This window comes from Syngnathus leptorhynchus, chromosome 13, assembly GCF_054491065.1.
Source record: "Syngnathus leptorhynchus isolate UIUO chromosome 13, UIUO_Slep, whole genome shotgun sequence".
In the NCBI taxonomy this organism is placed as follows: domain Eukaryota; kingdom Metazoa; phylum Chordata; class Actinopteri; order Syngnathiformes; family Syngnathidae; genus Syngnathus; species Syngnathus leptorhynchus.
In genome coordinates this window covers 21,044-33,877 of record NC_141207.1, presented here as the reverse complement: position 1 = coordinate 33,877, position 12,834 = coordinate 21,044, and the positions used below count along the sequence as shown (strand labels likewise).

Below are 12,834 nucleotides of genomic sequence, written 5' to 3'. Positions count from 1 at the left end.
AGGAGTATTAAGACAGTTAGAAGGACGATTATAATTTCAGACTGTCCCTAAAGGCAACGTGCCATGCTTGATTAAAGATTCTGAAAACAGCTCATTAGTTGTTGCAGAAGGCCATTATTTCGAACAGCCTGAAAGGCAACCCCTAAGCAAAACGGAGAGTTTTGACTGTTACTTCAGATAACACCTGACACTGTGAAAGGTGAAAAACATACTTAGATCATTTTTATTGGATTGCTTTTTCATTTAAAACTATTTTTTGGAATGAATCTTTTCAGCAAACGAGAGTGTACGAATCACTTTAGGAAGTGATTCGTTCACTCTCGTTTGCTGAAAAGATTCATTCTTTTGAACAAATCGTTCACTCACCAGCCAACACTACTAGTGACGTATTTAGGTCTCTGCTGGCGGACGGAAGTGATCGGCGTCCGGGCGTGGAGGTAAACAAACGCACAAGAAAGCTCGCTGATTTTAAGAGCACTGCAACACAAGCGAGGAAATGTCTCGTTTGAGAGGCGCGCAGCAGGTGGAATCAGTACGAGGCTTCGGGACGCCAGAAAGTGAGCCCAGCGTCCCGTATGGACTCCTCAAGGCGGCCCGGCAGAGCGGAACGCTTAACCTGACCAATCGGAGTCTCACCGAAGGTGCTTACAGCCTACGTGACCTTTTTTGTAACTGAGTTCATGTCTTCAGTGCTCCTTTCAATGGGTGTCCTTTCTATTTCTTACTGAACCGACACCAAAATCAATTTGCAGCAAACCTGAACATTTAAAACTCAATCGGCTCTTGATAAGGTCGGTAACGCACGCCCTCAAACAAACACACACACGCACACACACACACACACACACACACACACACACACACGCACACACACACACACACATATATACACACATATACACGTATATATAGTACGTGTACGTGTGCGTGTGTGTGTGTGTGTGTGTGTGTGCGCGTGTGCGTGCGTGTGTGTGCGCGTGTCTGTCCCTTGCAACAGAGAAAATGGTTTGACTTTTGAGCAAATTTTTTGTTTGACTGTCATAATGTTTGTGTTAAAGTGTTCAAATAGCAAGACAGTGGGCTTGAAAGCTGATCATCTCTGTCAATCATGATGTGTGCATTGATGTTTTGCTCATACCAGTTCCGGCAACCGTGTACCGGCTGAACGTGGACACACCTGCCGAGGCCCATCACAACGTGTCATTCGGCGCGTCAGAGCGCTGGTGGGAGCAAACGGACCTCACCAGGCTGCTGTTGGCCTCTAACCGTCTCACAAGCTTGTCCGATGACATCCGACTGCTTCCTGCGCTCACCGTGCTCGATGTACGCCGGCCACGCGGCGCTCTCGTCGTTCTTTGTGTCATTACCGCTTTGGGACCGCATGCCTGCCTGCCTGCTTATTGACAAAATAATATTGGCAAATATTATTGGCAAAATAATTGATTTAGAAACATGTCAAGTTGAACGTCGGTGGCTGTCGACATTCACTTGACAACTTCTCTTATCTCACCATCACAATCGTACCACTGGTACGCCAAGTCTGTCGGCGTGTTGGTCGCTTAAGTATTTGGTCCCCGTGCGAGCGGCCTAAATGACGTGAACGAGGCTTGTCGTTTGTGTCGTAGCTGCACGACAACCGACTGCAGATGCTGCCGGCCGCCTTGGGGGAACTGCGGGAGCTTCAGCAGCTGCGACTCGGGTAAGTCGTACCCCTGGCCACGTAGGACCCTTACATCGTTGGGCATCGCCGCTTGTTAAGTGATCTGCGTTGTGCCGTTGCCGTAGTCTCAACCGTTTGAGGTCGCTGCCAATGGAGGTGTATGCTCTGAAGAACCTGCGGAGCCTGACGCTGCAGCAGAACCTGCTGGACGCACTACCTGAGGAGCTGGGACAACTGGAGGCGCTGACCGAGCTGGTAGCTAACCGCCGACCACTTGCCGGAAATATGCATGAGAAACACGACTTCATCGACGCATGCCAACGATGTCCGTAACGTTCGTCGTAGACGTGCATTCGTGTCGTCAACAAATACTTTCAACCATTTTGAAATGTTCCTTATTGTGATGAGGCACAGTCTGGTTTTTTTTGGATGATCTTGAGCCACGATATCAGTGTTCAAATTATAGCCGTAAAGTGACTTTTGGTTTTAATATTTGGGTAATATTGAGCACAATCGATTTTTTTTTTTCTTTTTCAAAATAACTGGTACAGAAGACACACGTCGGCTTTAAATACATGAATGTTTACTGTCTTTTTCTCTTTGAATTTTTCATACCAAATATCATAGTGCCAAGCTATTTTTAGAACAGACTCGTGGGCCACTTGTGGGTCCTTGGGGCTAACTAACAAGTAGCCGCATGTCAAGAGGCGATTCGATTGGAGGAGATTCACTTCAAGGAGGCTTTTTTTTTTTTTCTTTTTTTCAAAGTCACACCAAGATGCCCACGTTGAATGGTGATGCCGTTTTGCAGTGGGTTGTTGTCGTTATGCAGAAAATTTAGCCTAATGCTTCAAATAGGTGAGGCTTGATCACTTGTGCTGGGCGCCAGGACCTGTCCGACAACCGGCTGACGGAGCTCCCATCGGGCCTGGGCCACCTCGGCCGCCTGCAGAAGCTCCACCTGTGTCGCAACGAGCTCGCCCATCTGCCCGACAGCCTGTCACTGCTCACCAGTAAGACTCCCGTTCGGGATGCGGCCGAGCCATCTGGGCCATGAAAAGCACATTTTTGGAACTGATGTTTTGCCTCTTCCATCGGCAGATGTGAAGCTGCTGGACTGTAGCAACAACCTGCTGAGTGACGTTCCCGCCGGCCTTTCGCAGATGGCTTCCATGGAGCGGCTCTACCTGCGCCACAACAAGCTTTGCCAACTCCCGCTGCTTCACGCGCCTGCGCTCAAGGTGACACTTGAAAAGCCACAAAATGAATTGTTTTTAAACATAACTTTGTTTTGAACCTCCATATTACATAGCTTACACATTTGAAACTGTGTCAAAATAAAATAGAAATATTAAGAGTTCTATTTTTGGTTTTGAAAAAAAAGTGAAAGATTTGATCATTATGAAATTGAAAGATGAAATTTTCAAATCATCCAATCCCTGGCGTTGAGCCAAAACCCGTTGAGTCACAATTTGGTCAGTCATGTGTGTGTCCAAAATGTATTAGATGGTCTCCTGAAGATCGAGGGTACAAGAGTTAGCATCAGCGCCGCCAAGCACAATTTGACGCGTTTCAACCGTTGGTCTGTCATTTGCTAGGAGCTCTACGTGGGCAACAACCAGATTGCCGGCATGTCCGGCGAGCACCTAGCCGGCTTGAGCGTCCTGTCCGTGCTGGAGCTGCGAGACAACAAAATCGCCGCGCTGCCTGAGCAGCTGGCGGCGCTGGGTACACTCACGCGCCTCGACCTCACGAACAACAACATTGGCACGTGAGTCCCGCCTCCGCCCGTGTGGCTGTGCTTCCCAGACTCTGGCGCTGCTGACATCTGCGCGCGTGGCAGGCTTCCCGCGGCACTTGGCCTGTTGCCCGAGCTGAAGATTCTGCTGCTGGAGGGAAATCCTCTGCGCGGGATCAGGAGGGACCTGCTGACGGTTTGTCTTCTCGGCAGCTGGCCTTTTGCCTCCGCCCCCTTTGTCCGCCTAAAATTGGACAACGTTTGACCGGCTTTTGAAATTTGGATGAAGCGTACGTGGAAAAGAAAGTGTATTGAATAAATGCTGAGCGCAAGCAAAAAATGACACTGGAGTTTTCCCTGACCACAGAAAGGAACCAACGAGCTTCTCGAGTACCTCCGGGGAAGAATTAAAGGTACTCTCGCACCTTTGCCGCATTCTGCTGACGCATTTGCACGAGCTCGCTGATTGTGGCGTTCCGACCTGCTCGTGTGCTTTTTCAGAAGACCCCGAGAACACTGGCGACGTGCCGACCGCCATGACGCTGCCCAGCCAGGCCGACGTTAATGTGCATAACATCAAAATGCTCAAGTCGCTGGCGTACAGGTGAATGAGCCAAGTCGGGAGACCGACAACCCTCTGGAACCCGCAGCCGTGACCTTCTCGTGCGCTCGCTCAGTGACAAGAAGGCTGATCGCATCCCGGACGAGCTGTTCCTGGCCGCCGCCGAGCACGCGGTCACCTCTGCCGACTTCAGCAAGAACCTGCTGAGCGAGGTGCCGCCGAGGTGAGCGGAGGGGTTGGGTGGGTGGGGGCGCACCCGGGGTCAGACGCGTCGGTAATGCGAGCGGCTCTGTGTAGGCTGGCTGACACACGGGCGTCGCTGACGGAGCTCAATGTGGCGTTCAACAGGCTGAGCTGCTGCGAGCCGCTCTGCTCTCTGGCCAATCTTCTGCACCTGGACCTCAGGTACAAGTCTGCCTTCATGCCGCCATTTTCAGCTCCATTTTGTAGCTTTCTGAGACGCTTCTCGTACATGCGTGCGTCAGGAACAACCAGCTGAGGCATTTGCCGGCCGCACTGAAGAACTTGACAAGACTTCACTCGCTCATCCTCAACTTCAACAAGTAAGCAAACCTCCTCAAAGCCGAGGTGGGAAGGTTCGGCTGGCCGGCTGACGGGATTGTGCCGCAGGTTCAAGTCCTTCCCGGAGGTTTTGTATGACATGCCGTCACTGGAGACCATCCTGCTGGCCAACAACCAGGTGGCGAGCGTGGACCCCGCCCGCTTGCTGGGCCTGCTGCGCCTGTCCACGTTGGACTTGTCCAACAACGACCTGCTCAACGTGCCGCCTCAACTGGGCCTGTGTACCACGCTCAGGTGGCCGACTCTTACCATTGGCTCGTCGCGTGCGAGGCTCACTCTGAACGAGTCTTTTAAGATGGCTTTGGCACTTGGTAGTTTCTCAAAAGTGCTGCGTTTATATTGTTCAGGTCCCTCAGTCTGGAGGGCAATCCTTTCCGGACGCCGCGAGCCGCCATCGTGACCAAGGGAACAGACGCCGTGTTGGAGTACCTGCGCAGTCGCATTCCTGCGTGAGCACCATCGACTCGTCCCTCCTCAAGCCCAAATTGTGGGTTTTCGAGTGCATATGGCCTCTGCTACGTGAATGGCTGCATGCAATGGGGAGTCAGGACGCATGGTCTAACAGTTAGCATCTAAGAGGCAGTGTTGTACGGTCAATGTTTTGATTCAATGGTGGGAGTCAGAGTAATAAAAAATAATAATACATTTTATTTGTAAGGCGCCTTTCAAGGCACTCAAGGATGCCGTTCAAAGATAAAATAACATACACAATCAAGTATAAAAACAGTATAAAAGTAAGGAAACATCTGCAGCAGAATGGGGGGTTCAAGTATATGCTTGCTTAAAAAGGTGGGTTTTTAGGTGGGATGCAAACTGTAAAATGGAGTCCATGTTTCAAATGTCAGGGGGGAGAGAGTTTCAGAGATGAGGGACAGAGCAGGTGAAGGCTCTAGCTCCCATAGTGGACAGACGGAATGGGGGGACGGTGAGGGTAATAGATGATGCAGACCTAAGAGACCGGGTGGGAATGTTAATGTGGAGGAGGTCAGTCAGGTATGAAGGGGCTAGGTTATCCATCCATCCATCCATCCATCCATCCATCCATCCATCCATCCATCCATTTTCTGAACCGCTTTGTCCCCACGGCCTATCCCAGCCATCATCGGGCAGTAGGCGGGGGACACCCTGAACTGGTGTCTGAACTGGGGAACACCAGAGGACAGGGGGGAGGGATGTAAAGTAAATGATTTGAACTGGACAAATTGTGAGCGGCCGGAGAGATATGAATGGAACCACTGCAGGGGTGTGTCTGACAGTCCAATAGAAGCTAGCCGGTCAAGGAGGATAGAGTGAGAGATGGTGTCAAAGTCAAGGAGAATGAGAATGGATAAAAGACCAAAGTCGGCTGCAAGAAGAAGATCGTTTGTAATTTTAGTAAGGGCCGTCTCCGTACTGTGACGGGGACGGAAACCGGATTGGAACTGTTCATATAAGTTATTACTGGAGAGGTGAGTGTGGATTTGTGATGCGACAACTTTTTCGAGTATTTTCGAGAGAAACGGCAGGTTGGAGATGGGGTCACAAATATAGTTGCTTTTTTCTATTGAGTAATTTTTTTAAAGTTAAAAATGAACATTTACAGTGCTGTTAGTCTCTGAATTACAAATGTCCAATTATGCTAAAGCCTCAATTGTCAAGCGCTAATAATTGAAACAAAAACACATTCTGACTTAATCTGTTAATGCACAATATTACATTACATTGATCAATTCTATTTGAATGACGAATACGTACATCGAAAACACGTGTGACACGAGTCATTCATTGGGATTTAGTGTAGTTTGTCCAACTTGGATTGCCGTAGCGTGACGTCATCAACAGTCGCAGCCTTCGAGCTGCCAGTCTTAACACTGGAGGAGATGTACTTACATCTAGCTGCTTTCCCAATGCTAATAAGCCCTTGAAGCTTTCTGTCAGCATGGCGTTGATAAACAACACACGTTGCGTGTTCATCTGGTAAGATTACTTTGAGTTTCTGTTCACGATTGGAGAGCAAAGTTCACCTAGAAATCAGCAAGAGAAAAAGGCTTGATTTAAAATGATCATGTTTGATTCTTTCAAACCGGCCGGGCTTTGTGGAATACTGGGTAGCACGTCCGCCTCACAGTTAGGAGGGTGCGGGTCCGATTCCACCTCCGGCCCTCCCTGTGTGGAGTTTGCATGTTCTCCCCGAGCCTGCGTTGGTTTTCTCCGGGCACTCTGGTTTCTTCCCACATCCCTAAAACATGCTTGATAGGCCGATTGAGCACTCCAAATTGTCCCTGGGTGTGAGTGTGTTCGTCTCTGTGTGCCCTGCCTGTGATTGGCTGGCAACCGGCTCAGGGTGTCCCCCGCCTACTTCCCGATGACGGCTGGGATAGGCTCCAGCACGCCCGTGACCCCCGTGGGGACTAAGCGGTTTAGAAAATGGATGGATGGATGGATGATCATTTCTTCGGTTGGTTTGAAGCACGTAAAGCAGCCTTCATATAGTCACGTGAAGTCTCTCTTATGCTAACACGCACATACACAATTTAATACCGTGCGCTGACACACGCACACAAAACACACACTAGCAGATGGATTGAGAAACAAACGGCTGATTTCACTTCTTGAGTATGTCGTTTGGATTCAAGTGAATTCCGTGCAAATGGTTCTGATCGCCCCACGGTGTCGTCGTAAATGGGACTTTTTCCTCAGGTGTTCTGCGAGGTCCCTCGCACTCACGCAGCCCGCTCGCCTCAACTCCAACAGGACGTCGGTGGTGCGCTGCAGTCGAAAGAAATACGAACGTTCGTACCCGGCGATGCTGGTGCGGCCAGACGGCTCCACCGTCAACATCCGATACAAAGAACCCAGACACATCCTCACGGTAAGCGACGGCGGCCGTACGCCGCCGCTTCTGTTGTCTCCGCGTCTTCACTGTGTTTGTGTTTTTGCCAGATGCCGGTCGATCTTTCCACATTGTCGGAGGAGCAGCGGCGTAGTCGTCAGAAGAGGCGTGAAGTCAAGAAGACGGTGAAAGGGACCGCGGTCGACTATGAAGACGACTTCAAGGTGGACGCATACAGCCGATTTTGGGACAAGACAAAATAGGGCGCTCGCCCTTAAGATTGTAAGTTGTAGAAATATTTGGGTTTGCTCTTTGTTTATCAATTGAAATAAACATTGTGACTAGGGCTGGGTGTCATGACGAATTAACTAAATCAATTCGATTTCGATTCTGAAGGTTCTGAATCGATTAATTGCGATTGTTTTCAGGTCGAATCGATTCAACCTGCCCTTGAATAATGAAAACAGCTCACTTCTGTTGAAAAATACACGACTATTTTTTTTCCTCGTCAGGTTTCAGGTTCAAACTTCAATTAAACTTGACAATTCACATGAACTGTAAAAAAGATTTGTCGGTCTGATAAGTGCAAGTGACTGTACATTAACAATTTGTAAAAAGGCATTGAACCACACCCTTGATTAAAGGCAAAATGACAAAACTGAAAATAAAATGTACCTCTCAAGGCAAAGCCTGTTACTGTTGTAAATTTGACAGTATACACATCAGAGTTGGAAAGATTCACCGATATGCATCGGAAAATCGATATGACCTGTAAGATGCAGTCGTATCGTATCGCGCTGGGTCGCGTTGTTTTAAAATTAAATCGTACGTTATCGCAGGAGATGGGAGAATCGTATCACATCTTATTGGCAATTCAAAGTCAAAGTCCGCTTTATTGTCAATTTCTTCACATGCCAAGGCACACAAATAGATCGAAATGACGTTTCCCACCGTCCCACGGTGACTAGACAGTACACAACACTCACATCACATAGCCCAAAGAGTAAAAACCAACAGACAAGAGCAATGAAGAAGTAATAAGCAAATAACCCAAATAAATAAACAATAAATAAATAAATTAATGGACAAATAAGAGCAGCAAAATGGAGCAAGCACACTAATAGCAGACAGCCAGATCATAGCCCAAAAGAACAGGACGTCATGTAGCGGAGGGGGGAGGGAATTCAGGATCCGGACAGCTTGGAGCACGAAGCTGTTGACGAGTCTGGTGGTGCGGGAGCGCAGGCATCTGTATCTCTTCCTAGAAGGCAGAAGTCCATGAATCGTGAATGCATCGAATCGTTGGCAGTGTATCAAGATGTCTACCGTATCGCTTTGATGGTGAAGATTCCCATCCCTAGTTTACACACTGTACTAGGGTTGGGAAGATTCACCGATATGCATCGGAAAATTAATACGACCTGTAAGATGCAGTTGCATTGTATCGCATCGCACTGTCCATCCATCCATCCATCCATTTTTTGAACCGCTTAGTCCCCACGGGGGTCGCGGGTGTGCTGGAGCCTATTCCAGCTGTCATCGGGCAGTAGGCGGAGGACAACCTGAACCGGTTGCCAGCCAATCGCAGGCAGGGCACACAGAGACAAACTATTGCACTCACACCTAGGGACAATTTGGAGTGCTCAATCGGCCTACCAAGCGAAACTGGAGTGCCTGGAGAAAACCCACACGGGCCCAGGGAGAACATGCAAACTCTACACAGGAGGGGCCGGAGGTGGAATCGAGCACGCAACCTCTTAACTGTGGCGGACGTGCTACCCAGTGCGCCACCGAGCCGCCGGATGGCATTGTTTTAAAATTAAATCGTACTGTATTGCACCGTATCGCAGGAGATGGGCGAATTGGCAATTCCATGAATCGTGAATGCAAAGGCCTGACAGAGTGCAATCCACTTCTCCAGGTTGAGATCTGGACACACAGCTAACAACTGCCGTGAAGAAAACACTAACAGTGTTAAACATGTCTATAAAAATAAATAAATAAATAAATAGAACATGCTCCCTTCACATTTCTGACTGCCCCCTCTTATGTGCATTCCTAGAACCGGCCCTGAGTGAGTGTCTGCTGGCTTGCCTTTCCCATTCATCAACGGATCAGTGTGTTGTGTGTGTTGTGTGTGTGTGTGTGTGTGTGTGGGGGGGGGGGGGGGGGGGGGGGGGTACAGGGGACTAGTCTTTTGAACGATTATGTTAGAGTAAACTGATTCTAAAGATTCTGTTCACTCAAAAGAACTGGAATGCACATCACTTGATACATGACGTCATCACGCACGAGACTGCTGCGAGCCTGTGGCAGAAAAATAACCCCAGTGCGCACCATATGGGTCTGATGCAATCATCGATTTAATGTCCTGTGAATCGATTAAGTCAAAATTTAATGGTATTGATTTTTTATTTTTTTACCCAGCCCCAATTGTAACACATTCGGTCGCTCATTGGGAGCCAAATGAATAGAATATCCCCCTTCTGACAAAAGTTGGAAACCAGAGACGAAATATTAGCAGTTTAAAGACACTGTCAAGTAAATCCATTTGTTTTGAATTCAACATTCAACATAAAGATCCTGAAAATACATAGATTGAAAATTCTGTTACACTCGAGTGTAGATTTGTAGCCTTCAACTGTTTTCCTGATTTGTATTGTAGGTGTGCTTTTGTCGACCTTCTTTTGTCCGTCCTGTATCCAGTTCAAACATCTCTACAGCGGCTGCCGTTGCAATTGACTAAAACATTGCGGGGGAAATTCGACATGCAGTACGAGGCGCTAGTGAGCAGCACGTCGCCCTGCCTCGGTTTTCGCCTCGCGAGATTTGGCCAACTTGTCCTTGCTGCTCGCAGGCTCCGGAGCAATGGGCTACTGGGACGTTCCAGAGGGCACCGACTGCGTGCAAAAAACATGGATCACAACCAAGCTGGCCACCACTCTGGGTGAATATTGCTGCTCACAGTCAACCGTCTGCGTGAAACTCGACGTGCCGAAAGTCGCTGAGCAGCGAACGCCGCCGCCGAGTCACTTCCCGTTGTCGTTGCTAAAGCTATTGTGTTTGCGATGTGAGTGATAATTGAAATCAAAGAGGTTAGGTCGTATACTATTCTTTCTACAGAGGTACCGCAACACCGAAATAAATGAATTTAAAATGAAGCCCAAAAGGTCATGGATGGTATTCATTTGCAAAGATGGACATATTATGATGATAGTGACTTTAACATCAGTCAGATAAGTCGTATCTATTTTAGTTTTTATTTTGTTGAGTTTTCATGAGCTCATCTTGATAACTTTTGCATCGCCAGAGGTATGAAACGTCACTTGTCAGGTGTATGTCAGGTGCTGGTGGCTAACGCTCCCGGGCTGGCCTCTGTCACACTTATTGTTGATAACCAATCGATTTCAATCAATCAGTCCACATCTCAGATGAGGTTGACTCGGCCAAACCAGCACACAAAAGCAAGGAGTACAAGTTGCACAAGTACAAAGTGATTCAAGTTTGAACAAGCAGAATGTATTATACAGGTGCAAGGTATTTGCACTCGATTAATTCCCACTGCTGGATTAAAATATGTCCATCTATCCATCTTTACTTTTCCTGTACCACTTTGTCCCCACGGGGGTCGCGGGTATGCTGGAGCCTATCCCAGCCGTCATCGGGCAGTAGGCAGGGGACACCCTGAACCGGGTGCCAGCCAATCGCAGGGCACACAGAGACGAACAACCGTTCACACTCACACCTAGGGACAATTTGGAGCATGTTTTGGGGATGTGGGAGGAAACCGGAGTGCCTGGGAAAAACAAACACGTGCTAACAATGAGCCACTGATTAAAATATGTAATTATTAAAATGTGTAATTATGTATCAGGATGCCTTTAGAGCCGTGCTACATGACGTCGGCAACCGCAAAACGTTGGCAAGTAGTATAATATAGCTAATTGCTCTCCCACAGATGTCAAATATTGACAAGTTCCTGGTTGATTTAGCAGTTGATTCCTGTAAAAAAAGCTTCCATTTGCTTGCTTTGGGATCAACGAGTAATTCATCTCACGAAAGTCCTGCAGTGCAATCACACGCAACACCTCAGGTTGTCACAATCTGCTCTAATTCTTGCGTCGACACGATCAAACGAGGCACACTGGCTGCCTTTGAGCTTTACCTAGCATGTCATTTGGGTTTTTCAGGCCTGGTGGGCTCGGCCTACCACATTGTTGCCTTCCAGCCTGAAACTGCGATGGAAGCTGTGCAGCGGGCCGGAAACGTCACTGTTACCATGGGTAAGAGACCGCCGGCCTGACAGTGGTTGCCATAGTTACTGTACATAAGACGGCTGTATCATTCCCACGGTTACATTCATACCAGTAGTGTGACCATATGACAGTACAACAACCAGGTCAACGGCAACTATCGTCGGCTGACTCGAAAGAGGCGGCTTTGTAGAGCTGCAGTGTTGCTTTGAAGCTTATTGCAGATGTCTCGTAAAAGCCAGAGAATCTCGGCTCTTCTTCCGACAGAGGGCGCGGCAACAGATGGATTGCCATATTTTTTATTTTGCCCACCCCTAAAAAATCCAAACGCGGCCGTTACTTGGGTCACATAAATGTGGACGTGACTGTTACCATAGTTAGCTTTTGCTGCGCTTCACATCCTCATTTTGACGGCTTTGCGTGTCGCGTTTTCTTCTCCAGCTGCGATGGGCGCCATCTTTGGCATGGCGACGTGTCTCAGCGCTCAGGCCCGTGAAGCTCCGGACGATCCGCTCAACTACTTTGTAGGCGGCTGCGCTTCCGGCATCTTTCTGGGGGCCAGGAGTAAGTAGTCGGTGTGTGTGTGTGTGTGTGTGTGGGGGGGGGGGGGGGTCTTCCTTTTTCTTTTTCTTTTTTTTTAACCCTTCAATGTTCTTACCGTCAACATCGTCCTGACCAGCGGTGGCACCGAGTGACATCACTGCGATATCACTTGTGATGACACTGTGGGCACTTCAGACCCCCTTGTCTTTTTTTACACGGCGTTGTTGGATTTGAGTGACTGAAGTGCTCACATCTCAGCTGATTCTTAATACCTGCTCAGCTTCTTGTGAATCTATCCGTTTTTTTGTCCCTTTTCTGTGTGTGTGTCTGTGTGCGCGTGTGTGTGCGTGTAGCCCACAGCGCGGCAACAGGCACATCTGCGTGTTTGGCTTTGGGAACGCTGGCCTTCTTTGGCAAAGTGTCCAAGATGGAGGGCTGGAGACTGATGGGACCTCCCAAACTGTGAGCGATGCAGGAACTTTTGTAAACGCGTCCTTCTGTCCTTTAGTGCATCCTAAAGAAATAAAGTTGTGTTGTGACAAAGTCGGCCTTGGACGTGTCGTTTTTTTTGTTGCCAAACGAGTCGCAGTGCTGGCTCGCCCGCTTTTTTCTCCTCCCACTTTCAACTTTGGCTTGATGAGCATGCGTGTTGTCTTTGGCACGGTCAAACTCCCAGCAGATGAA

The 12,834-nt window shown here is 48.6% G+C and overlaps 2 protein-coding genes across 5 annotated transcripts; both read left to right on the top strand.

Moving 5' to 3' along the window:
* Window positions 1-381: 381 nt before the first annotated feature.
* Window positions 382-7,700, top strand: LOC147046668 (leucine-rich repeat-containing protein 40-like). 3 transcript variants are annotated; one of them, XM_085928712.1, is made up of 16 exons: window positions 382-641; window positions 1,142-1,323; window positions 1,626-1,699; window positions 1,786-1,915; window positions 2,550-2,673; window positions 2,762-2,901; window positions 3,259-3,431; window positions 3,504-3,594; window positions 3,766-3,811; window positions 3,900-4,002; window positions 4,076-4,183; window positions 4,258-4,365; window positions 4,446-4,523; window positions 4,591-4,776; window positions 7,222-7,393; window positions 7,465-7,700. In XM_085928712.1, exons 1-16 carry the CDS (start codon window positions 497-499, stop codon window positions 7,615-7,617), a joined length of 2,013 nt encoding a protein of 670 aa, XP_085784838.1. In that variant the 5' UTR covers window positions 382-496; the 3' UTR covers window positions 7,618-7,700. The 3 variants fall into 3 exon arrangements, with proteins under 3 accessions (XP_085784838.1, XP_085784837.1, XP_085784836.1); XM_085928711.1 differs by lacking the exons at window positions 7,222-7,393; window positions 7,465-7,700 and adding an exon at window positions 4,890-6,454 and having other exon boundaries at window positions 4,309-4,365; XM_085928710.1 differs by lacking the exons at window positions 7,222-7,393; window positions 7,465-7,700 and adding an exon at window positions 4,890-6,454.
* Window positions 7,701-9,627: 1,927 nt separating this feature from the next.
* On the top strand, window positions 9,628-12,693 carry ndufa11 (NADH:ubiquinone oxidoreductase subunit A11). 2 transcript variants are annotated; one of them, XM_085928021.1, is made up of 6 exons: window positions 9,628-9,754; window positions 10,020-10,140; window positions 10,212-10,301; window positions 11,545-11,637; window positions 12,049-12,171; window positions 12,504-12,693. In XM_085928021.1, the coding sequence occupies exons 3-6, from the start codon at window positions 10,223-10,225 to the stop codon at window positions 12,614-12,616; spliced, it is 408 nt and encodes a 135-aa protein (XP_085784147.1). In that variant the 5' UTR covers window positions 9,628-9,754; window positions 10,020-10,140; window positions 10,212-10,222; the 3' UTR covers window positions 12,617-12,693. The 2 variants fall into 2 exon arrangements, with proteins under 2 accessions (XP_085784147.1, XP_085784146.1); XM_085928020.1 differs by having other exon boundaries at window positions 9,639-9,895.
* Window positions 12,694-12,834: the final 141 nt, after the last annotated feature.